The sequence below is a fragment of the Eschrichtius robustus genome, chromosome 14, assembly GCF_028021215.1.
Source record: "Eschrichtius robustus isolate mEscRob2 chromosome 14, mEscRob2.pri, whole genome shotgun sequence".
In the NCBI taxonomy this organism is placed as follows: domain Eukaryota; kingdom Metazoa; phylum Chordata; class Mammalia; order Artiodactyla; family Eschrichtiidae; genus Eschrichtius; species Eschrichtius robustus.
In genome coordinates this window covers 30,060,160-30,086,536 of record NC_090837.1, presented here as the reverse complement: position 1 = coordinate 30,086,536, position 26,377 = coordinate 30,060,160, and the positions used below count along the sequence as shown (strand labels likewise).

At 44.1% G+C, this 26,377-nt stretch overlaps 1 protein-coding gene across 4 annotated transcripts in view; it reads right to left on the bottom strand.

The window, feature by feature from the left end:
• The window catches only part of PIEZO2 (piezo type mechanosensitive ion channel component 2), a 347,028-nt gene that overhangs the window by 92,751 nt on the left and 227,900 nt on the right, over window positions 1–26,377 (bottom strand). For 3 of the 4 annotated variants that reach the window (XM_068562415.1, XM_068562416.1, XM_068562413.1), the window contains exons 8-17: window positions 17,561–17,723; window positions 14,792–14,911; window positions 12,133–12,171; window positions 11,062–11,200; window positions 10,107–10,252; window positions 7,124–7,354; window positions 6,329–6,452; window positions 4,582–4,856; window positions 2,581–2,729; window positions 373–546 (exon numbers count right to left, since the gene is read on the bottom strand). In XM_068562415.1, the coding sequence (XP_068418516.1) occupies window positions 373–546; window positions 2,581–2,729; window positions 4,582–4,856; window positions 6,329–6,452; window positions 7,124–7,354; window positions 10,107–10,252; window positions 11,062–11,200; window positions 12,133–12,171; window positions 14,792–14,911; window positions 17,561–17,723 (1,560 nt within the window). The remainder of the gene's footprint in view (window positions 1–372; window positions 547–2,580; window positions 2,730–4,581; window positions 4,857–6,328; window positions 6,453–7,123; window positions 7,355–10,106; window positions 10,253–11,061; window positions 11,201–12,132; window positions 12,172–14,791; window positions 14,912–17,560; window positions 17,724–26,377) is intronic. The other variant, XM_068562414.1, reaches the window with a different exon arrangement.

Genomic DNA, 26,377 nt, shown 5'->3' with positions numbered 1-26,377 from the left:
CGGAAGGGAGAATTCTGCACTGCGCTCTCACTCACAGCGACTTCTTCTCTGCCTGTTAGTGCGACTGAAAACTCATCCTCCGAATTAGCCAGATGCTGTAAATGTTCTAAAAACACCTCACCAGCCTGGACACAAAAGACACATCACCACCACAGCTACTCTGAACTAATTCACATGCCTGTCAAGATCACTGCATGAACCATCATAAATCACTACCAACTGTTTCACAAAGTGCCGTCAAATATTCCACATTTTTTCTCATTTTTTCCCCACTTACAGGCTGATACTCATGGCAAGTTCAGGGCTGAGATTCTCAGTGAGATGGTTGGGAGGGTCCAGGCTGCCTTCCTGGAGCTTCCTGCACGGGCTCACCTGTAGATGGCGCTGTCTTCCTTGCTGGGAATGGACTTCAGGTCCGTGAGTTCCAGGAAGCGGTCGTGGAAGTAGTGCAGGTGCAGGATGCACACCAGCAAGAAGGACGTGGGGATGAATATGCGCGTGAAGAGCTCAGCCACCGTGAACTGTTTTAAGCCAAGGTCCTCCAGCCTGCAAAACAAAACGGCTTTCCCCTGTGGGCTCTCCTACCCGAATGTCTACTGGAAGTTAGCTGTTTCACAGTGATTTCATATTGAGTGTTTTCAAGACAGCATTCTCGATTTCCCCATTTCCTGAAGCAGCTGAGCTGCTCTCCACCGCCCTCTCCCCACCCTGCTCTTCACTGGCACAACCGTCTACCTCGTGCAAAACGCCCCGATCAGGGTGTTCCCCCGACGCTTTCTTTGCCTTCTGGTCTCCACCATCTGCGTTCCTTCAACCTCATCCCTTGAATCTGTCCTCGTTTTCATCTCTAGCACCTCCTATTCCAGGTGGAGCCACCATCCTCACTCGCAGGACCCCCCCACTGCTGGCTGACCGTCCTGCTGGGTCTATTCTTGTCCCCCACGCACATCACTTTTTCCTCAGCCAGTCAAGGGTGCTTTAAAGACTTATAGAAATTTCACCATAAATGAGATGTGAACCATCACTACCTACAAGGCTTGCACCTCCGGGTGCCTAGCTGACCTTTCCCACTTCTCCCCTTGCTCCCCGCAGGCCAGCCTTGCTGCCTTTCCACACACACACACAGACACACATGCCAAAGTCTGCCCTCAGGCCTCAGGGCCTTTGCATTTGCTGCTCTCTTTTTCTGGAATGTTCATCCACCTCCCAGCTCCCAACTCACACACTTTTCTAAAGACAAGTTCCTTCCTATTCTTCAGGAGTTTAAATGACACCTCCTCAGGGACTTCCCTGGCTGTCCAGTGGTTAAGATTCGGCACTTTCACTGCCGAGGGCGTGGGTTCAGTCCCTGCTCAGGGAACTCAGATCCTGCATGCTGCGTGGCGCAGCCAAAAAAAAAAAACAAAACAATGACGCCTCCTCAGGGAAGCCTGCCCTAACTACTCCATCTCTAGTTATTCTCCCCCATTCTTCAGTACCTCAACCTGTTTCTGTTTCCTTCACAGACGTGTCGCAGTTGATTTGTTTGTACATTACGTAGGCTTTTGGTTTGTCTCCTCTCCTAGAATATAAACTCCACAGGGCTCAGACTCTGTCTCTCTTGCTTCCTGTTGCATCTTCAGGTACAGAAGAGTGTCTGGCCCAGGGGAGGCACTCAAGAAATATTTGCTGAATTGACTTAAAGATATATTAGTCTGGCTACACGGTGAACCTTCCTTTTAAACTTTCCTCTTGGCCACCTCAGGATACTCAGCTCTATGCCCAGTGCTGGTGGGATTTCTAAACGAACTTCAGAAGTTTACAGAAGCAAATTAGAAAAGCCTAGACTTCTATCTATTTCATGCACAAGAAAGATTTCATCACCACTAGTCTCTGAGCACTTTTCCTGTGGCACCAACTACTCCTTAGATCTTAGCACCGGCTCCATCAGTGAGGAGAGGCTGATGTGTTACCTTATGAACCTACTGATAAGGAACTGGGCTCCAGTTAAGAAAGGAGGAAGCATGACAGTGAGGAACCGGGCAGGTGTGCTTCACATGAAACCGACACTAGAAAATGCCATTTCATTAATAATGGGTGGAAAATTCACTTTTCAGTTGATATTTATTGAGTACCTACTATGTGCTAAAAGCTCAGGGCAAGGTCATGAGAACCCAAAATGGCCAAGACCTGAGTCCTCTTCTGGAGGAACCTTTTTTTTTTTTTTTTGAATTTTATGTTATTTATTTTTTTATACAGCAGGTTTTTATTAGTTATCCATTTTATACATATTAGTGTATATCTGTCAATCCCAATCTCCCAATTCATCACACCACCACCACCCCCCGCCACTTTCCCCCCTTGGTGTCCATACGTTTGTTCTCTACATCTGTGTCTCAATTTCTGCCCTGCAAACTGGTTCATCTGTACCATTTTTCTAGAACTTATAGCCATCACTGGCTATAAGTTCTGAAGGAACTTATAGCCAGTAATGATGTCATGTTTTACAACAACCTCCCAGAAAGATGTTTTGAACAACACGCATTCACAACTTCACGCTGTTTGTTATTTTCCATCCCACTGTCCACCACAATTACTTACTTTTCTTTTTTCAATCCAGTCATATTTTGCCACAGGCCCGGGAAGTTTTCAAACTGATATGTGTATATAAAGATCAGCACCAGCATCGTGTAGATAACCACCGACATCCAGAAATATTTCAGGATCCGTCTCCACCACTCATAGTGCACCTGAACAACAAACAAACAAACAAACAAAAAGTGGTCAGAGGAAAACTCACAAAAATACCTGGTTTATTCAAAGAAGACAGGTGATTCCATTTACAAATGTTTGAAAACACAGTCAAGTTCATTTTTAGTTTTTGAGGCTCTGTTCCTCGTAGGGTTGGGTGGCTGTGGATTGGAATCTGGTTCCACCAGAAATTGTGAGTTGTGTCTTTGGGCAAAGCTGCTGGACCACCCTAAGCTTGTTTCCTCCTCAAGAGTACTTACTTGCCAGTTGTTCTGAGGATGAAATAATGATGTTTATATCATCATCATTAATAATGATGTTTACCTCGGCATGATGTCTGGTCTATATCTGGTCTACGGGAGGCTTTCAAGGAGGTATAGTCTGTCCTTGTGGTCATGGCTGGGGAAACTGCCTCCGTTTTGAAATTCAGAGTGATGCCGTATGAATACAAATGTGAAACCACCACAGAGAGGAGGCATCCCTCTTTACCAAAAACCTGTGGGTTTTCATTAGAGAACATCTACCCAGAATTTCAGAAGGTATTTCAAAATGTGATTGACCTCAGTTGAGACATTTTCATCTCCACAGGTAATCGACTCTTGTTAATCGAGGTTGCTTTACTTGTTTTCTTGGTTGCCGGCAGGAACGTTTACTGTTGCACTTGTGTACATCATCGGGCTCCCACCCATCATCAGTTACATGGAATTTGTGGAGAGGCTAACTCATTTCAATATAACATTTCATATATTCTAATTAATGAAATACTAAAGCACTCAATGCATTATACATACATTTGTATACACACACAGACACACACACACATGCGCATGATTTTCTGATTCCAAAGTTGAAATACAAATGAACCGAATATTATCCAGTATTTTAGATTACCCAGACACGGTTTTTACATTACTATTCAAAAGTGTAATCTAATGATACAGACTTCTTTTTTTAATTAATAATTTTTGAAAAACTTATGAATTTTTTCTGACTTTTTTTTACCCATGCATTTGTTTTTTTTCAGTTTTGTCATGTTTACTTTATTTATTGAAGTATAGTTGATTTACAACTATACATTGTTGATTTACAATGTTGTATAGGTGTTGTATAGGTGTTGTGTTGTATAGGTTTCAGGTGTACAGCAAAGTGATTTAGCTATACATTTTTTTTTTTTTCAGATTCTTTTCTTTTATAGGTCATTACAAAATACTGGGTATAGTGCCCTGCGCTATACCATAGGTCCTTGTTTATCTATTTTATATATAGCAGTGTGTTTCTGTTAATCCCAAACTCCTAACTTATCCCTCCCCCCCTTCCCCTTTGGTAACCGTAAGTTTGTTCTCTATGTCTGTGGGTCTGTTTCTGTTTTGTAAATAAGTTCATTTGTGTGGTATTTTAGATTCCACATGTAAGTGATATCATATGGTACTTGTCTTTCTCTGTCTGACTCACTTCACTTAGTATGGTAATCTCTAAGTCCATCCGTGTTGCTGCAAATGGCATTATTTCGTTCTTTCTTATGGCTGAGTAATAGTCCATTGAGTATATGTACCACATCTTCTTTATCCATTCCTCTGTCGATGGACATTTCTAAGACCAGGAACAAGACAAGGATGCCCACTCTAACCACTTCTCTGCCATTTTAAGAACCTAACATTTAAAATCAGTGAACAAGCTGAAGGGAGCTACTTCTCATTTTAGGATTCCTAGTGCGTAATGTCTGAATCTCATCGACCCCTTTACACGACGTTTTCACGAGGTCATAGTAACTTAGGGTCTCGTCGCAAAGAAGCTCATGTATGTTCCTGGACAGATGTGAGGATTGAAAAACAGGGACAGCTGCGTACCCACCTGATACAGGGCCACACAGAACAGGAAGAGCACCATGTAGATGATCTTGTACATCACGATTTTACCCTCGAAGCTGACGAAGAAGAACATCCCTCCACAGACGTAGATCCAGTACTTGATGAACAAGGCCACCACCAGGTTTCCCAGCACCTTCATGATGTCCTGCTCGTCCTCCTCCTCCTCTTCCTTCTTCTGCTCCTGCTTCTCCTCCTTTGGCTCCTCTTCTTCCTTCTTCTCCTGGGCCTCCCCATCCACCTGTATGTCCTGTTCGTCATCTTCAAAAGAGAAGACCATGCTGTTCAATGGAGCTGGTCCCCGGACCAGAACCACACTCTGACCGGTGTGATGTGATTGCCACACAGCGCACGCATTTCATGCATTACCATATGATTTAAATAATTTTAGATGGTTCTAATAAACAAGGCAGAATTTACGGAGCTAATTATAGTCCATTTTCCTAAACTTCTTGAAATATAGTTTTAAAGAAATACATTTGGTAATATTTTTATACTCATCTTTTTATAACACCTATTTCACTTGTAATATCCTGCTATAACTACTGCAGGATCGAGGAAAAATACATAGGCAACAATAACACAAATAAAAACTACTATGACAATCTCAAATTCCAACTGCTAACATGACTCCAGACAATCCTAGCAGTATTTTACTGGATTTGGGTTAATGGTAATAATCTTAACCAATAGTATGCTTTTAGAGAACTAAGAAAGTAAGAGTTAAAGCCAAATATAATTTAATTTAAATTAGAATTGAAGAATAATTGTAATTTACCTAAGTTTAAAATAGTTTTATGCACTGCAAGGAAAAGCTTATATTTGGTCTTACTTTAAAATATGCTAATATATGACTCATTTTTGTGTTACTAAGGCAACCTATTGAATACATTTAAATAATTTATTCAAATGACCAGGAGATCCACAGAGTGAGGGGAATGCAAGTGAGGTGAGAGGTCAGAGCAACTGCTGATCTTAAATGAACTATTCTTTATATAAGGTAACTGGTGAATTTAATCTCTCTATTAACAGACACATCCAAAGTCAAAGAGTCAAGATTTAAATCTTACAGACTTTTGTTGCTGAAAAATAACTCCATGGTTAGGTCTAAACGAGAAACTATAAGAAAAGGATGAGTTGGTGCGTGTTGGTTTTCTCCTCCTTACCGGGTTAGTCTTAAGGTTACCAGCCCAGCCTCTGTGAACCTTTATGGCGTCCTTTTCAGACAAGGCTACATACATCACTAGTGGTCTCCAAGCCGTTCTACTAACATTAAATGATATTTATTGGTACATCCAGGCAGGTAGGGAGTGAGAGGCTCTCATTTTACCCATATAGCAGGTCTAAAACTACAGAGGTGATCGATCATCAAAACATCAGATTCTTTTTTTGACTTTGTGGTATAGTTGTTTTTGAAAAGAAGAGGATTTGAATTTGGAAGATTTGAGTCACTTTCTTGGTACTAACATTCAGCAAATGTGACCGTGGAGAACCCAGTGCCCTTCCCTGAGCTTCAGTTTCTCTTCCCTGAAGTGGGAGTCACTTTCGTGAGGATCAAATGACACAGGGTCTCTGAAGCTCCCGTGGACGCCCCATGTGGACAGGGACTTAGCCCCGGGACGCGGTCATTTATCTGCCCACGTCTACACCTGGCCTCCCTCTGGTCTGGAGCAGAGCCTCCTGGATGTCCTCGGGGGCCCTTCCTCCTGTCACACACCTCACGCACTAATTACCTTTTTCTTCATTTTCCTGACTTCCGATTTTGACCTCAGACAGAAGAGCTTCCTTTTCTTGGAGAGCTTTTTGCTCTGTGAGGTGCTGTCTCAGCAACAGCCAAAACGTAATGGTGAAAAGGATCTGAAAGGAGAGAATTAGGAACACGAGCATCAAGCCTTTGAAGCATAAGCCTATTTCAACAACTACTACGCCTTCTCTGCGTTTCAGTGGGAGCACATTACATAAACCTTTCCACTTGAGATAGAGTCAGGCACCCACTTGATTTCAGCTGAAAGTCACTGGCTTTTAAATCTCCTTTCCCGAGGACATTGGCATGCTGTCCAGTACCAGGGTGCATTCATGCCTGGGACGCCCAGGGAAGATGCACAGGACAATCTGGGCTGGAAACCAACTTGGAACAGTGGTCCCCTTCAAGGTGCTAGTCCTTGATTTCTGGTCCTTCCCTGACACCAGCACAAGTATCAGAAGAAGGTGTATTTCTTCCACGATCCCTGTTATTTCTGCAGTGGTCCTTATTTTGAAGAATTCCACAGATGGGGAAGAAGAACATTTCTTCCCAGCAAATAGAACCCCTTAATATTCCCATTCTTCTCCCAAAGCTGAAGGGGGAATTGTTCTAAGTGCCCACGCGTTTATATTAACATTTTCCTGAGGGCTAGGAAAAACATTATGATTTCAAGCAGCAGCAAATATTTGGAACCTATTTTTGTACTTTTTTGCTTGGATGTGTTTGTTTTGATTACCGTGGTTTTGTTTGAATGCTTTGCTTTCCTGCTTTGCTATTCGCTTACCTTTGAGGCAAGTTCCCCTGGCTCTTTCTTTTCTAAAAATCCTGGGACCTTTTTAATTTCAGGGAGTTCAAAACTCCATATGTACTGTAATATGAGCAGTAGATTTCCGTAGACAACCATGAATGGAGAGCTGATCATGGCATATTTCCTTCTGTTGCGAATCATCCAAAGAGTGCAGGACCAGATCAGCAGCACGAACGTCAGCCAGCTGTGGTACGTGATGCTCCACGCCTCCAGGGAGGAAGGAGGAGAAAACAGTGACGGTCAATACAATGTAGAGGCCCCACCCTGCTAAGTTAGACGTTATCTAGCAGGAAAAGGTCAGTAACATTCACACTATGGAGGGAGGGTGTTGTGGTGAAATCGTGGAGGGACGTCCCAGCTGCGGCAGGGAACACAGGGAGGAGAAAGGCCGCCTCTGTGAGCTAGCACTTGCCCTCGACTTCTGGGAGGGAAGAGGGTCGGGCAGGGGGCTTCACGCCATGTCCTTTGCCCTGCAGCCCCAAATGTCTTCCTTTTCACCCTGCTTTGCAGAATGAGAAGCAACCGTAAGTGCTTTCTCCTTTATTCTTCCAAACCAGCTTGGGGTCGGCTATTTTTTCAGGGTGCTGGGTGAGTGTGGCCAAGCTGGGATCAGAAACGGAAGCTGCGGGGACCACAGGGTCAGCACACAAGCTGGCCTCAGGGGTCACCCTTAGCAGACCCGCCGGGAAGACAGACATGATAGGAACCAGGGAATCTCCAGGAGGAGGTGGAGTGTTAGGTGTCCGCACACCGCAGACAGTAAAGTCAGGCTAACGGAGAGGCCGGACTCCCCTTCTGCCCTGCAAGGGGCAAGACATCTTCCACTCACACCAAACTCCCACAGATCCAGAAGACATCTCAAAGGGCAGCTGCTGGAACATTCTAGAAAATCAGGCTCATGAGTACCATTAATTTCAGTAAATCTATCCTCTCATACCATAATCTCAGATACCAAATTTCTGTGATAAGGGCTTTAAAAATATTTTCTAGCTGTTATTTGGAGCTAATTGAAATCAAGTCATATTCTTGAGTATCACGAATTATCAAGAGTTATTCGTAAAGTCTGAAATGTTTCACAAGTCTGTTTTGCTTCTGGAAAGCAGATAAGTATTGAGATAAATAAGATAAATAAATAAAGTCAGCACAGAACAAACAAATACTTCCTTGCAGCAATGTGCAAATTTGTCCTAGAGCAGAGCTAGCTTTTTAAATGTAGAGTTATTTAAAACTGTTGGTTAAAACATACGGTAATTATAAACTGGAAATTAAAATTGCTTTTATTAAAATTAAGTGAGTGACTGACAACTATTACCAAGTCTGAATTATTTTCATGAAGATAGTATTCCTTGGAAATAGTGTTATCAAAGGTCGGTAATATTTAATGCCTTTATCCCAGGATGAAATTCAGATCTGACCTTGCCATTTTTTTGTGGGGGACCCAAGAAAGTAATCTTCGCAGATATTATAATTCCAGCGGATTTTTCCCCCTGTACACTATCTTTGTTTGGGTGAAAGAGGGAGAAAAAGAAATTGTGAGGATTTCGCTCTTTGTGTTTTTGAATAAAGACATCTATCGTTCTAACAGACCTTGCTCCTTTCTGTCTGTGATTAAAAGTCTGCTGCCACAGGGGAACTTCCACGGAAGACAGGCACTTTTAAAGCATTAATATTGTGGCTCCGTGAAAACAACTGAAATGGCACCAGACGAGAGCACGTCTTTAACGAAAGATCTGCTCTCCTGTGTTGTTTTTACAATAGATTTCATTTCTACTGAGGAACTGAATGTGTATTTCAAGTTTTCCCTTTTTTTTTTAAGCTCTATTTCTTTACATAAAAAAACCAACTTCTCTGGCTTCTTTTTAGAGACAGAAAAAGAAATGTATACTCTTTTGAGTTCAGAATCTGAATTATTTGATGTTTTCAAATAGAGTTTTATTGTAGTGTAAATTAGGGATTGACCTATAAAGTGTCAAAAAGTACCCAGAGAGCACAGAATTCATATTATTTGGAGAACAGAGTTTGCAGTCCCCAAAAGAGCCATGTTTAATTTCAAGGAGCTTTCTGTTCCCAATGCTCTCAGCCACGGCCATGGTCCTTGCAGAAGCTGAAGCTGACGTGCAAACAGGTTTTCTCAGGAGACATCTGGACTGAGAGCCTAGGGAAACTGTGTTTAGGTGTTTTTTTTCCCTAGAATCATAGAATATTTTCATTTTTTATCACTTACGGTGTCCATGGGATCTCACTACTGGCCACAAAATTTGAAGACTTTTGTGTTAAATAAGTTTCTCAAAATAAATTAGCTTTCCCAGTAAAATTTGTTTTTAGGAAGAGCAGACATTGGCCTTCTTTTATATCCTGTCTCTGGTCCCAAGGACAATTTCTGAAGCTCTGATGCTGGAGATGGGGCATGTTCCTGGCCGTGAGCAGAAACGCAGGTAAACTGAGAGCTCACAACCAGAAGAAGCCCTCGGGGACTCGGTGCTTGCTGCTTAGATCGGTAAACATTTGTTGCAGCTCAAATGGAATAAAGACTCAAATCTAAGACAAGCTGTGACTATGACCCTCATTATCTGAAAGAAATAAAAGTGGCCTTTGTTAATCGTGAACACCTTCAACGCCACTTAGAAAAACTACCCATATGTCCTTTTAAATCGGCAAAATAGGGGACAGTCTGACTTAGGCTAATTTGAGAGAAAGGTATTAATATTTAAAAGGACATGGTTTTGAAATCTATAATATAAAGGGCCCATGAAAAATTACCATAAGCAACCATTCTCTGCCAAGACATTGGGAAGATGAAGACATCGGTGCTGGCGGGAGGAGGTGGTGGGGCTTGGAGTCGGCGGGGTGCAAGCACCGTCCATCCCTCCAGCACTAATTTTGTGCCCAAGGACAGGACGCAGAGCAAGATACAGGGGCAGAATCCAGGCAGAAGTTAAGGGTTCTTGTAGGCACGCACCATCATAGCGATAAGGGCACAGATGTAACTCTGCTTCATGATGAACTGGAACACAGAGACCATGGCATGGACTTTGACACTCCTTTTCTCCTCATGGGCCTTCTCCTCCTCAAATTCTTCTTTCTCATCTTCTCCCTCCTTCTTTTCTAGAGGGACAGATTATTTTATATAAAAATCTATGCAAATATGTGAATTTCACATAAATGTCCCAAGCAGTACAGAGCACGTATTTGTCATCTCCAGTAACAGGCAGCTTTCTTTCAACACAATAAACTGAGAGAAAAGGGAGAAAGGCTTCGTCCAAGTTTTGGGGCTCTTGGTTTTTTTATTAGATGAAAAGAGCTCTTTCTGAAGACATTCATCCACTAACCCACAAAACTATTAGCCGTGATTATGCAATCAAATTACAGAAAGACTAAAACACACATATGCACATAGGTTTAACACTAGAAACAAGTTGACTTGTTTAAAATAATTTTTTACTTTTTATTTTTCAAAGTTTACCCCGATTAGGCCACTTATTTTGTACCCAAGGACAGAACACACAGAGCAAGATGGAGGGGCAAAATCTAGGCAGAAGTTAAGGAAATGAGCTTCATCAGACTGACCATGGAAGAAAGCAACCTCTGCTAGAAAAAAAAAAGGAAAAAGAGGGACTTCCCTGGTGGCGCAGTGGTTAAGACCCTGTGCTCCCAATGCCGGGGGCCAGGGTTTGATCCCTGGTCAGGGAACTAGATCCCACACGCATGCCCCAACTAAGGAGCCGGCGAGCCGCAACTAAGGAGCATGCCTGCCGCAACCAAGACCCAGCACAACCAAATAAATAAAATTTTAAAAAATTAAAAAAAAAAAAAAAAAAAAAAGGAAAAAGAACCGAATCCAATGAAGGATAAACCAAAGACAGATTCAGAGCTCCTGCAGGAGGATAAACCAAGGACAGATCCCAGCTCCTTACCCAGGGAGTCGGCGGCGGGGTCCCAGCGATACTGTGGGGTGGAGTACAGGTCGGCCTTGGCGGGGCCGTTCTCCAGGGGAAGGCTCGGGTGGATGGTGTGGTAATCCACGGGGTTGCCGTTCACAGTCACCAGCAGGCCCTGTCGGGGGGGCGGGACAAAAGCAGTTGTGACAGCAGCTCTGGTTTCCAGTGTGGACCTGCCTCCTTCCCTTCTGGTAGGTGGGCACATGGGACGCTGCAGAGCTGATGGGAGGCCAAGCATTGTCGGCAGTGATGCCCGCTAGCAAGACAGTCTTGCTCACCCCCTCCAAAACTACACCCCACAGAGCCATCACAGGACAAGGTAAACCTGACCTTGCCCACCTCTGCTGCACCCCAGGCCGTGCCCCCCTCTCCGTCCTCGGTATGAAGTGTGAAGCCTGGAAAGGCTGCTGAGGCTTCAGGACCTGCTCTTGTCTCCTCTCCAGCCTCAGCTCACGGCCCCTCCCGCCAGCCATCCTCCAGCTACAGGAACTCCAGACTCGCCTGGGTCCCGGCCTGCAGCCCGAGCACTGCCCGGGCCCCGCTGCCTGCCCCACACCCCACGCGGCTCTCAGGACTTAGCAAATTCTCAGGTTAGACAGCAACCCCACAGGTCTCTACCTGATGCTGCAGCTTGCAATTCCCATGTTGCAGCACTCTGTACACTAAGTACAATTTCCTGTTTTTTTCTCTCTGTCCCTTTAGCTTTACAATTTTTCATTTATGCATATACATATAAACATGTACACACACACATACACATGTGTGTCCATGGACATGCAAGACTTCTTATTCAAATCATGGAACGGGCAAACCCTCCACTGTGGCTTTTTAAAAGTTTAAATACATTTTATATGTTTATATGTGAGCTCATGTTTTATGAGTCAGTGTTTTAACAGCAATAAACCAGATACAATTTCTGCAAAAAAATTATTTTAAAACGTACGGAAATTTTATAGACCATTAAAATACTCAGAGGGGCTAACTCCATTTATGTCCCTTTTACATCACTGACATGCGCAAAAATGAGAATTCTAAGGATATACTAACATCAGATGGTTTGTAGTCATCTTGAGTCATGGATAAAAGCTGCAAAAAGCAATGCAGGACAGCATGTTAGTATGTGAGCAGAAAGCATCATGATGTTTATACACAGCTATAAAGTTGTACTACACACATACCCATCCCTTCAACTAGCTGGATGCTAGTGTGTTAAAATTGCCATGCAAAATACAAAGGCACGAATAATGCAGCTGGAGGGTGGTGTTTTTATAACCCTTTCCAGTTTCCGACGTTAACTTTTAATCACGACAGTAAGAAAGCACTCATTAACCACATGACTACAAAAGCTGATTACGTTCTTTCAAGTGTTTTGTTCTAATAGAATTAGCTGCTTGGTTTTATATTCCTAGGACCCTTTGAGACGTCTGCAGAATTCTGAAAGTATTGACTTCTCCAGAAATTGAAGTTTCATAATAAAGAAGATTTGATGTGCAGTGCGGGCTGGGATTAAGATTTGTGTATTGTCTGCAACAAAAGAATTATGACACGATTATGCCTTTTAGCTCTATTAGTGCTAGGGGTTTGGGGCTCCCCCCAATAACAAGCATCTGCTGAGCTAAAGGTTCTCCCACTTTTTTTGGGTCGGAACTCATTCACTTTCTTAAACATCACTGAAGGTCCCAAAGAGTTTTTATTTATGTGGGTCCTATCCATCAGTATCTATTGTACTAGAAATTAAAATTGAGGCATTAAAACTATTCACTTATTAATTCATTAAAAATTGGAAAAAAACTTGTTCACATAAATAATTTTATTCAAATAGCTGTATTTTTAAAAAATAGTGAAAAGAGTGGTGTTGTTTTATGCTTTTGAGTATCTTTAATGTCTGGCTCAAAAGAAGACCGCTGGGTTCTCATGTCTGTTTGCACGTTCAATCTGCTGTGATGTATTGTTTTGGTTGAAGTAGTTAAAGAAACTCCGGCTTCACCCAGCGATGCAGTTGGAAAAGAAAGAAGTATCTCAGGAGTCCATCCAGAATGTGGATCCTCTCCTTGGACCCTCTCCCAAACTCAAGATGGGGAAGTAACCGAAGGCAAGCTGTGTGTGGAATCAGTAAAGCCCCTGGAGGATCCTGCACCTTGACCGGGTCCTTTACCTACACACACGTTGTGACCGCACGTGCTGGTGATGTGCTTCAGCGATTAGACAGCTCCACTGAATACTGACACGCTGTACTGCACAAAATCTGAGTCTTCCAATATTCTAATTTTCACTAAAAGTTCTCATTTTATCACCGGCAACAAATGCTGTCAGTTGTTTGCCTTGAAGCGATGGACCACTCCATTCACTTTCCAGTAACCGCTGAATGTCCACACATGAACCACCCCAAACTGTCTGTCAGCTGTTCTTGCACGCAGACCTGGGCCGCACACCTGCCAAGTGCTTCTCCTCCTCGAGGGGTCAGCACTTCAGGGGGACCTCCCCTTGTGTCACTCAGAATATTAAAAAAGTATGTGCCTCAAGGTTGAGATTTAAGAAAAGCAATGACTATTCCTGGTTCATCAAGAATATTCTTAAGTGGAATTGGCCTTTCTGCTTTGTTTTCCAAGGACACGACCACGGCTGTGGGGGTTCGTGCTGCTGCCTTCGTTGGTGCTTTTGTACCATCAGAGCAATTGTCAACATAGTCCAAAGGCGAATGTCTTAAGTATTATTACAAAAATAGTTTCAAGCCTGTGGATCCCCGCAAGGGCCCCAGGAATCCCCGGAGATGGCCCACAGACCTCATTTTGGAAACTGCTGTGCTGTCTCTCTGGCTTAGTGAGATGGCAGGACAGTCTGACACGTGTGATGGGAGGAAAGCGCCCCCGGAAACCCCAGAGGTCTCCGGGCACCACGTCTGTTCCACGTGGCTGCCAGCTCCCTGAGAAGTTCATTCATTGTTTCCCTGTCTCTCAGTCCATGACAGTCAGGCATCAACTAGGACCACGTGTCTTAGAGAAACTCTTCCACCAAGTCAATCAGAGAATCTGCGCCTCGATTCCCAAACGTGCTGGGAAGCAAAGTGCTGACCCCATCTGAGAATTGTGAGCGTCTGTCTTCACCACATTGCAAATGGGCCATTTTAACATGTCAGTGGCTAGGCTGACACCATAGTGAACAAATGGTGAAAAGATTAAGAATCACACAGCTGTGCTCTCGTCCCTGGCATCCACACTGCGGCCCCGACACAGCAAGAGGCTGCGGCTCTGCATGTCCACACAGACTGGCCGGTGTCCCGAGCGGCCGTGTGAGCGGTCATCGTCACTGCAGCAGCCACCCCGACACGGGGGATTACTCTCTGCAGTGCATCCCACCACCCAAGCTGTTACCGCCCAGGGCCAAGGGGCCGCTTTGTTGTTTTTTGTTTGTTTTAAATACACAATTATTTTTTTTAATTAAGAACACTCTCTCTCTCTTTCCAGGGTTAAGAGACTTCAGGGGAAAGCACTGAACTATAAAAGGTTGGGTCTGATGGAGCCTGGGGTTTCCTTTCGAAGCACTGGGTTCCCTTCTCTGAACAGATGTTGGGCACTAAGACTTCATCATCAAACTGCTCCTGTAAACTGAGCAATCTGGGTTTGCAGGTGGACTTAACATGACCTGAATTCAGCAATATAATAAAAAGCAGCAAAATAAATGAGAAACCCCTTTCCTTGCGGCTTACTTTTCTCTCATCCGTGGGGTAGTGGGTCGCGTACCACAGGCTCCGCCTCCTCTCGGCTGTGATGGGGACGGGGCTGCAGGCCAGGGCTCTGTCCTCTTCCTTGGTCCTCTCTTCCTGCACCTGAGACACAGAATAACCCACAGGACAGCCCTGCTCCCCAGAGCAGCCCCTCAGCGGCCTGGGAGACCAGACACAGCTGCCCATCTCTACGCCCATGGGATGATTTTGTAAAGTAACGTATACACTACATGGGCTTTTATCCAGACACTTTCAAAAATGGCCAAAATGCCACCCTGTAAACGCGAAGCACAGCAGTATCGCTTGTTCCTGATCCCTGCTAAGCCCCATGAAATACAGGAACAGGCGCTCACGTTACGTCACCGAGCCTCCTGTGTGTATTCTAACCTGCAGGAGGAAGGGGCTGGGCTGGGTTCACAAAAGTCACACCTGACTGTGGAACCCAGCCACGGGAATCTTTAATGAAGACGACATTTACTAAAAGCAGAGTCATCTAGAGCTTACACTCAATATTAAGCAAAAACAGAGCTGATGCATAACACAGCTGCCTTGCCTAATGGGACCTTGGTCTGAATCAGACAGTTGGTCCAGGAGAGTTGATAGAAAAAAAGGATCAGAACGCACTTGGTGGTTGAGGATGGTTCCCAACAAAGATGCCCTGTAAAAGGGCACTAACACATGTTGATATGGGGGCAGAGGGAGGGCACTTAGTGTCACTGCCCAATTCCCGGGGCCCAGTGCACACAGAGCACCCACGGGGAGCACCAGATGCCCTGGGGAGCCCGTGTGTTCCATTCACCTCCAGACACCTGCTTCTCTCTCCCTTTCTCAAACATATACTGTAGACTTTTACCATAGAACTCACGTTTTCCATGAAACGTGCCAGGCCACCTGGAACCATGATAGAAGCAGGCACCTGCCCTCCACCAGCACCTCAGTGAGAAAGTCCCGTGTCCCAGCCCCACTTAAAATACAGACCCCTGAGGGTTGATGCTGGTGTGAATTAGGCCCTGTTCTCCACACACCCCCCCCAGACGCTGCTGTTTGTGACCTGCTGTGAGCTGTGTGGCCTGAACGTGGACTGTCCACCCCAGAGGGCCCGTGGCTAAAGAGGCCAAGTGTCTCCTGGGCCTGAGGGGCTGTAACAGCCCAGCAGCACCTGTGCACAAGCTCCTGCCTGACACACCACGGAGAAAGCCAAGGGCACCTGGAACTCTTGTGCACCCGAAGGCCTTAAAGTCATTTCCATCGTTGGTTAAGACATTGTTCAGAAATAGTTCCCGTGAGATATTTTAATTTCTTTTGCACTTTTATGTGTGCGTATACACATATCCACATCTGTGTGTTTGTGGCGGAAGCGAACACAGTACCACTTTAAGGGGTTTTACGGGCACACTCATATCTTAGAAGAGACTTGGAGGAAAAGGTAACAGAAGGTAATTGGGGTTCTCCAGGAGCCCTTAAGAGCATTCTGTCACCATGTCACTGCCATCACTGGGTCCAAGGGAGAGGTGAGTCCTGAGACCCCTGCCAACAAGGACGCCTGTGTGGTCCTCTCACAGGAGGGAGGTGGGCAGACCCCCTTCCTGCAGGAGGCACTTCCGCTGGGATGGATGGCACACACCTCTCAGGGTTTCACTGCGCTGACTTGGGCCTGCTCACGTCTTTGGGGGCTGCTTTTCCTCTTGCACAATGTACAGTCCCCCCGAGCGGGGCCTCGCACCTGGGCCGACGCTCTACCCCCAGCCCCAGGCCAGTGTCTGAGACGCTAGCTCTTGATAAACACTGGTTGCCTGGCCGGCTGACCGCGTGGATGGAGCCTGGATGAGCAGACAAAGAGGGGAGGCGGGCGGGGCACCAGGGCCCCCGAGCTGGAGGGATTGCATCACAGGCGCCAGGCTGGTGTCTAATGTGAGCTCTGCTCCCCAGCACGTGGCCATGAGGTGAAGTGCAGCAGCCCCGTCTACACCACCTGCCTCCCTGTGTGCGGATCAGCTGCCTTACAGCTGAGCTTCTCAGGGTCATTTAGGGGAAGCAAAAGCAGACTGGAGTTTCCTGTCACAGAAAGGGAAAAGAGAGGGGTCACAGGCCACCCTGGTCCTGTCCCCAAAGTGCCACATTCTGCTAATAATCCCACAGGGAACAACCCAGTCCTCAGCCCTGCCCCGTGGTGGGGCCCCCGGGGGTTATGGCACCACTGAGAGCGGGGACATTCCCACAGCACCATCAGAGGTTGGAGGTCTGAGAAGATTTAGGAAACTCCAGTTACCGTGGTAACAGGGTGTGTTGTCATAGAGACCCTAGCTTTGTCGGCAAACATGGGCTTGAATCCCATATTTACTGTTTGGTAAATGTGTGATTTACCTCTAGAACCTCGTTTTCCTCATCTCTAAGACAGGTACAATACCTGTTCTTGAGAGTTATGCAGGGGATTGAATGAGATAATGTATGTAAACAGCCTAGCATGTGGCCTGGCATTTAGTAAGTGCTCAATAAAAACGACGCTTCCACTCCCCTCACCACCGACCATCTGAGCAGCCAGGGGTGATGTTAACATAGGGAAGCTGGTCTTCGTCCTGATAGTATCTGTATTCAGTTAGAACTCTTGGCAGAAGCAAAATACTATAATAGAACACTATAGTTATTTTGGCATATAGTACTAATTAGCCAGCAGTTGATAGGAATGAACACTTTCCCCTGGAGTTTGCAGGCTACTTTGCAGACAAGACCATGAAAACCTTTGATCCTTACAAGGGGCTCCTGTAGCCAGATCCGGATTAGAGTGGCCAGCGTGTAGTACATCACCAGCAGGACGATGGGGTTGGCATGGTGGTACCAGGACAGGTCTGGGTTTGCTATGATCTTCCATGTGCTGGAACAGTCTGTTTGAATGACTGATTTGATACCAAACAACCTGTTTCAAAACAAAGAAAAATATTAAACTGATGCAACAAAGATCTGGGTCCAGTGAACAGAATACAAACAGCTGGTTTTAACACATTCATGAGCTAGTCCTAGGTGGATCCATCCCACTCTAAATACTTCATTACTCTTCTGTATATATAACTACATCTTTAAACAGTATCTGTGTGTATATATATATAATATACACATAATATATGCATCCTAAAATCATACACTTGTGTGTTAGTGTATAAAATTCATGCCAGCATTACCCAGATGGTTTTTACCTTGGTTCAAAAATCTAGCTAATACTAAATCCTTGCACACCTATTAGAAATGTATGTTTGAATTGTCAATCAGCCCTATTAAAACCCTGCACTATTGAAGTGTCAGGTATGTAGTAACATGTTACTAAGTCCAGCTAAATGAGCACATACTTTGTTGTAGGTGGGATTTAGCACTAGCTATTCAGTTAGTGTTGATATTATTGGGCAAGTATTAAAATTGGACACGGTTCTATGATTCAGCCATAAAAGCCAGATATTGTATGCTAGAGTTTCTGTAAGACATATTTCTGTCAAATTTTATTTATGGGCGATTTGATTTTTTCACAGCATTAAAATTAATTATATCGTTAAGTGTTAAATTTTGAAATAGGTTTTTTTAATGTTGATTTCTACTATGTAATCAGATACGTTCTGATTATATAATAGGGAATTGTGTAAATATGATTCATTCAGAAATTCATTTTATGTGAATTTTTTCTTAGAAGTGACTCTACAAAGTGAAAGATATGTTTACATGTTAAGTGAGTCTTACATCTTTCTATTGTACGTAGCTTTTCCATGCAAACTTCCTTTAACTTTTACATCCCATTCTTTACTGTTACAAGGTTTTCCAGGACTACAGGTTCTCCACTTGTAAAACCTCTCAGAGCTACTGCTGCTATTATCACGAGGCCAGGGCAGTATTAGTGAACTGCTGAGCACAGATTTTACAGAAAGCTACATAGAAAGTAACTTTCTTTGATTTTATCAGAAAAGAGTTATACTAGAACTTGCTCTTATCATAGATCTTTTCTCCCAGGTCCAGGCAGATTTTTTTCTGTAGTTAGCATTACAGAGAAAAATTTCCTGATAACAAAAGAGTTATGCCCCACTTAGAATGACGGAACATTCCAAAAATCGTTTTGCAGTCCTCCATTAAAATGCAAATTTCTTCTATGAAGTACACAGAACTGAAAGCTTTTAGATTTAGGATCAGACAAACTGGACAGTCTTTGGATTAACCTAAGTGACAGATTTCAGCTACTAAATCCTCTCTCTTCTCACCCCACACCTGGTACATACGATAGAAATAACCTCACCATTCGTCAGTTTAAAAATACCTGTTTTCCCCATCAGAAAGTTAGTGGTAATTTCCGCACTTATTTGTACACTGAATCATGTGTCTCTTAAAAAAACCCTGCATCACATCAACACCACACCTTCCCGTTGATAGTACAGCTCATTCCAACTGAGCAATCAGGCTTACGTGTTGTACCAGCAGTGTATAGACTAACAAACAAGGGTAGAAGCTATAGCATGTAAGACTGTTTTGCCCTGTAAGGAAGTTTTTCTAACAGGGCTATGCAAATATTGTCTGACCTAACATCTCTCTCTCTCTCTTTAAAGAGTCTGGATACTATAGAGAGAATTCCTATACCAGATAGGAAGTTTGTACATCCTCTCTGGCACTACGATTCTAGGATGCCAGGCAATATCCAACCATTACTTCATTTCCTTATCTTCTTATTGCAGACCTCCTGTGATCCAAGACTGCTTCTCGATATTGACAACACACAGAAAAGTGGTATCACAGCCCTCACCCTCCAGGACTCACTCTCAGTCTAATGGTAACACTGTGATGTGTGAGTCTGGTGAGAGCAGGGGGTTCCAGAGACCCTTTCTGTCTGTGGGTGTCTGGGATGCGTGATGGGCAGGGTCGTCAGAAGAATGCTGGACTTCCGGACAGTCCAAAAAGGGTAGATAAGTAGGTGAGAGAAAAGAGAACTCCTGAGAGCTGCTGGGCTGGGGAGGGGAGTCAGGGACTGGCCATGGTGACAGCAAAATCTATTTCATTATTGACGCATCATCGGATATTTATAGACTTCCTTCTATGATGATTCCCACTAACCATTAGTGTCTTCACAGTGGTCCTGGTCCAAACTGATTGAATAAAGATATCTACATTGTTAAAATGTATCCATCACTAAAAGAACTTAAAAACGACTATCTTAAATCTCTCCATAGAAATGTCTCTTTGCCTGAGAAGATACAGGGACACGACTATGGAGCAATGCATTCCATTTATTGCTTATTTAGAGGCAGAAAGATAAAGATCTTCTCTTCTATGCATTTGGAAGATCCCTTTGGCCCAGTTCTAGCGGTGACGGACGCAGGTGCATCTGGTGGGCGGCTCACCGTCTCTGGACCTTCAGTTCCTTACGGAACCTAACAGGAGAGGAGGTGGGGACGGGTGTAAGCATGTGAACGAATCTTAAGACCTCACACCTCTTCCACTTCTCAGAGGACGGCTGGAGACAGGTCCCGAGTCATGGTCCACTCCCAGCAGAGACCCATCAGAGCCGGGCACGTGCTCCTGCGTGGGCGCCTGGCCTGTGCTCGGCTCTCTATCTCATGACCAGCATCCTCGTCCACAGGGCAGCTCTCCACGTCTCCTCCTGCACAATGGCAATCCGAATGACGGTCTCCATTTCTCCCTCCTCTGCGTTGGGACCGTCGCCAGAGTTACCGTCAGAACTCTCGAGTTCAGCACGTCACCTTCGTCTCCTTATTTCCTGTCCTCCATCACCTGGAGAATAACCCCATGGCCCAGCCGAGTGTCCCCTGGCCTCCTCTCCCTGATCCCAGACACCACGACTTGAGCCTCACTGGACCATTTGGGATTTGCCATAAAATCTCAGGCCCTTTGGTTTTGCTATTTATTGATTTGTCTGGTTCTTTGAGGTAGTTGTGACTCTTCTGAGGTCACGGATGAGGGGGGTAGGATGCCGGGAGCCCCGCCGATTCCTTGGCAACGCAAATCCAGGCCAGCAGGCCAGGCATGGCTACACAGAGTCGGCTGTCTCTCAGGACAACCACACCCCATAATACAGGCATATCAGTGGGTCCCTTCTAGGTACCCCAACCATCCAGTACTGCAGGGGTCACCAGAATACCAGCAGTCCAGGAAGGCGGGATTGGATTACAGCCAGGACTACAGTCGGGGCCCTGATGTTGACTATGACAACTGGGTACGGCCGCAGGCACCAGCTCTTCATCCTCTCTGAGTCCAGATTTTCTTTACAGTCGTGTAAACCGAGAGTCTAAACCCGACCCCTCTGTTCCTACTCCCTATGTTGTTGTTGGGCATTCTCGACAGCATCAAGGCCTGGCTCCCTTGCCACCATCTCCAGGAAGCCTCCTATGATTTTTCCTGATTGAAATCAATTTATCCTGCGCCGTGCATCCACGGCAATCATTATCTGTCGTCATAGTTTTTATTCTATTACGTTTATGTGCTTGTTTCTCTGTCCAGTTTGATTCTAATTTCTTCAAAAAAAGGACTTGGGTCCTGTCATCTTGCCTTGATGGCCATGCCTAGTATAGAGCAGGCTTTAAAGGGGTGAGCTTATTTAATTGAATTAAAAACACTAGGATAAAGTTATACCACGAAGTGACAGCAGGTGACTGCAGTCCTAGCAGGAACAGAGACTAAAGGGTGGCCAAGTTCTTGCTTTTGAAGACGAAAAAGAATGGATGGGAAGACACTGTCCATACAGAACCCCAACATCCATGATTTCAGTGTGCTCGGTCTGGGAAATAAGAACACAGAATAAGAGCAGAACAAGGCACCAGAGAACACTGTAACTTACTGAAGTCTGCTTGGGCCCTGTATTACAGATAGTTATTTCTGTTCTGTACGGGCCGCCAAAAAGAATCTAGAGCTTTACCTTCAGGCTGGATCAATCAATACATGTATATGGTTAAGAAAAAACACTTTTTTTTTTTTTGGCCGTGCTGCTTAGCACGCGAGATCCTAGTTCCCTGACCAGGGATCGAACCCGCGCCCCTTGCAGCGGAAGCGTGGAGTCTTAACCACTGGACCACCAGGGAAGTCCCCAGAAAAAACACTTTTCTAAAAAACCTGAGAGTCCAGGTTTATAATTAGGAAACAATAAAATATTTAAACATCAAATAGGCACAAAATATGGAGCAGCCTGAATGATTCCTTCAAGATCCTACAACTGCACTTCACTCCGAAGCTTTTTGATAAAAGTGGGCACCGCAGCTACAGGAAGGGTCTCTCGTCATATCACTTCCACTCCTCCTCCTCCTCCTCCTCCTCCTCCTCTGGAAGGGAGCACAGCTGTCTCTCCACCTCCCGTGGAGTACTTGCTTTGCGATTTTTCTCTCCTTCCAAAGCACTCCTAACATTCGACAGCACGTGGTGGCTAGGACTTGGTTGGGTATTTGTTTCTACTTGCACATGTTGGCAGATTCACAAAACCTCCACTTGTTTTCAGGTTCATTCCAGACCACATCTGCTCAGTCTCCGGTAATACCGAAACCCAGCCATACGCAAGAAATATGTAATACTGAAAATAACACCCCACTTTAAAACATTTAATTGTGGTAAAATACACATAACACAAAGTTTACATCTTACAATTTTAAGTGTACAGTGAAGGGGTACTAACTACATTAACACTGCTGTACAACCAACACCCAAACTTGTCATCTTGCAAAACTAAAACTCGTCCCCATTAAACACTAAACCCTCACCCCTCTCTCTCCCTCAGCTCGAGGCCACCACCGTCCATTGTATGGATGGACCACATTTTGTTTATCCATTTCTCCAAGGATGGAGACTTTCACCTTTTGGCTATTATCAATAATGTCGCCACAAACATGGATGCACAAATACCTTTTCAAGACCCCACTTTCAATATTTTTGGCCATATACCCATATACCCTGTTTTCGTCTGAGAACGTCTTTATTTGACCTTTATTTTTTCCACCTATACCCTTGGATATAAAATTATACCTTGATTTTTTTTCTCTTTCTTTCAGCAGAACCTGAAAGATGTTGTCCTCTTGTCTTTCGACTGGCATCATTTCTGGTAAGAAGTCTGTGATAATTCTTATTCTCATTCCCTTGAACATAATGTACTTTTTATTGTGATGCTTTTACTATTTTTCTCCATCACTGTTATTCAAAATTTAATTATATTGTGACTTGGTGTGGTTTTCTTTGTTGTTTGTTTAGATTGAATTTCTTGGATCTATGGGTTTATATTTTTCATCAAATTAGGGAAACATTTGGCCATTATTTCTTAAAATATTTTTTTGTATTCACATATTTCTAAGACTCCAATTACACTTATGTTAAACCTTTTGAAATTATCTTACAGGTCACTGTGGTTCTGTTTATTATTATTATTTTTCAATCTCCTTTCTCTCTGTGCTTCAATTTGGATACCTTCTAAGACCCTATATTTAAGTTCACTGGTCTTTTCTTCTGTGGTGTCTAATTTGCTCTTTTGCCCATTTAGTGAATTTTAGATTTCAATTACAGTATTTTTTTCCCACTGCTCTCACTTCCATCTGTTCTTTTGGTCCATCAATTCTTTTTTATAGATTCTGTTTTTGCCTTCATGATGTTCGTATTCTTTAATCTTGAAAATAATTAAAAGGGCAGGACAGGAATAAAGACGCAGATGTAGAGATGGACTTGAGGACACGGGGAGGGGGAAGGGTAAGCTGGGACGAAGTGAGAGAGTAGCATTGACATATATACACTACCAAATGTAAAATAAATAGCTAGTGGGAAGCAGTTGCATAGCACAGGGAAATCAGCTTGGTGCTTTGTGGCCACCTAGAGGGGTGGGATAGGGAAGGAGGGACGGAGGCAGAAGAGGGAGGGGATATGGGGATATATGTATACATATAGCTGATTCACCTTGTTATACAGCAGAAACTAACACAACATTGTAAAGCAATTATACTCCAATAAAGATGTTAAAAAAAAAAGAGCTGCTTCAAAGAGTTTGCCATTTCTAGGTCAATTTTCACTGATCGATTTTTTTTCTTGTTTTGCATATGTCTAATAATTTTCAACTGGATGCTGGACATTGTAATTTTCACATTAAGTGTCTAGATTGTGATGTTCTCCTTTAAAGGGTGTTGAATTTTGTTCTGACAGGCAGGTAAGTTACCTGGAGATCAGCTTCATCCTAGCAGGCTTGTTTTTCAGTTTCATTATGGCAAATCTATGTGGCTAATGACAAGACAGAGGTAAGGAGGTATATGATATAATGCACATACAGCAATACCACAGAATTCGGCATGTAACAGATGCTCAATAAATTCTGGCTTCTACGACTATTGTTGTTATTACTATGAAGTATGACATGAATGTGGTTTATGCCAGAGTCACAGCTTTTTAATTAATATTATATTGTTATTGCTGGCAAATAAGAGTAAATAAATGTCCTTCTTAAGATGGAGTAGAAGCACGGTCCCCCTCAGGGAACGAAGCTCTTCCAGGGTGGGAATATTTGGCACAGGTTGGGAGAGTCTGGGTGAGCGGCAGGGAGGGTGTGCAAAATGTACAACATTGTGTTGTTAATATTAGGTTATTCACCAAGAAAAATCTCTTTCCTTCATCTTGGTAATGGGATCAAAGGAAAGAGAAGAAGGCCACTGAGGATACTGACAATAGTAGACTGGTTTCTGCAAAACATAGGTTCTTCTGTTGTTTCATACGTGTGCACTCTTACACACCCTCAATCTGTATGTCTCTTGTATTAAACTGAGAAATATGCTTTGCAAAGAATGGTCCACAATTACTTTCTAAATCAAGGAGAATGTGAATGAGGTGAGCTGCAGTCTTGTTCTGGACGTAATGGGACACAGTCTTGATGCTTCTGGTGGGTTTCATTTCAACAGTCTTCACTGTCTTCGCTCTTATGACTTTCCGAGTCTAGAACACGGAGAGTCTGTGGATTCAGTGATCCCCAAGGAGAAAAAGAAGTTCCCTCAAAGCGGGCAAAACAGAAACTCCTGGGGTCACCTTTTCAACTGCATCCACCTTGTCTGCTCTCATCCTCCACCCCCACCTTCTGATACATCTGCCTGCAGAATGCCCCAGTGCCCGGCATTACGGGGTCAAGGTGGCAGAGCAGGTGTGTGTGGGGGGGACCATCCTTGAGAACATTGGGCCAGCAAGACAGCTCGAGAGCCGCCAGCAGAGGGGGTCAGAATCTCCTCCTGATCCAAAACTCCATGGTGCAGTGAGTACCAGTAAAGGCCAAAAATCTAATTGCTGGCAGCGGGGAAACAGAATTAGCTTTACACATGAATAAAAGCAAGGACAAGTTGTGAAAAAGGCAAGGCAAGTCAGATGTCCACAGAAAGCGAGGTCTGTGTTTCCAGCCCTTTTAAGGAATTTCCTCAACTTTAGACAAATGTCTTTGCTGGAAGGAGACTGAATCTACCTCTAAGTGATCCTCCCAGCAAGATGCTCTCCTGTCTATACGGCGTCCCATCTGGGTGAGGACAGACTGCTTTTACACACGAGTTCTTGCTACTTTGGCTTCCAACCCCCTTTCCCCCTGCATTGCATCATATGAAAAACACAGCCAATGTTTAATGTCTTTTTTCATTAGTTTCTTACTTATGCTTTAAACACGTTTCCATGCCAAATTCATAGACACATTTGAGAAATTGGAATCTGACCGTTTCTGCACAACATTGTTTTCTTAAGCTTGGAAAAACTTTACATTGAGTCCCCTGGGCTCTGTAACACGGCTTTGAAGTCCTTTTTGGCACATGTGTGTCTTAACAGTCTGCCAGTTTGCTGTAATTGGGCTTAACCCTACATGTGCAGAAAGCTGCCTTCTAATAAAAGCATTCTGTCCATGGACAATTTTGCACCAGGTACTAGGTGTGCTGTCTTCAGAACAGGGATAGTTGATGGAAACATTGAGGCCATGTGGAAGGTCCTTCCCATTTCACCATTAAAGGCCCTCTACCCTTCTCCGATGTCACATCTTGAGCTCATAAGAGAACATTTATATTCTCTGAATGTTGTAGATTTATGGTCTACTTCCTGTGCCTGAACATATTTTCACCTCTGAGAGCACTGTGAGAAATCAGTCAGAACCAGGACTCCCAGGACCAGTTGGTCATCCTGTACAGCTTCTTATGACAAAACCAAGCTCAGCCCCTAAGCCCTGCAGCCTTCGATGCTGGGAGCATAAGAAAAAAAACAATAAATGTGGGCACTTCTATTACCCACGAATATAACTTTCCCTAAGTAGCTATAATGTAAACATGGATTTAGTTAAATACCTCATTTTAAAGCCCTACAATAGTTAATAACGAATGAAGTTACAAAAGCAGAGAGAAGGAGACCCATGCCAAGCACACAGTTTCTCCGATGAATCAGGTACTATGTTGAATGTCTTAGGCCAGCTCTGGTGGGGATCTGCTTTTGGTTCCATTATACATGCAGATTTGAGGCACAAATGAATGAAAAGGTAGTAAGTGGTGGGGCTTATGTATCCAGGTCTGCTGGCGTCAAATCACACCACCCCATTTCTCAGGTGCAGTAAGTGGT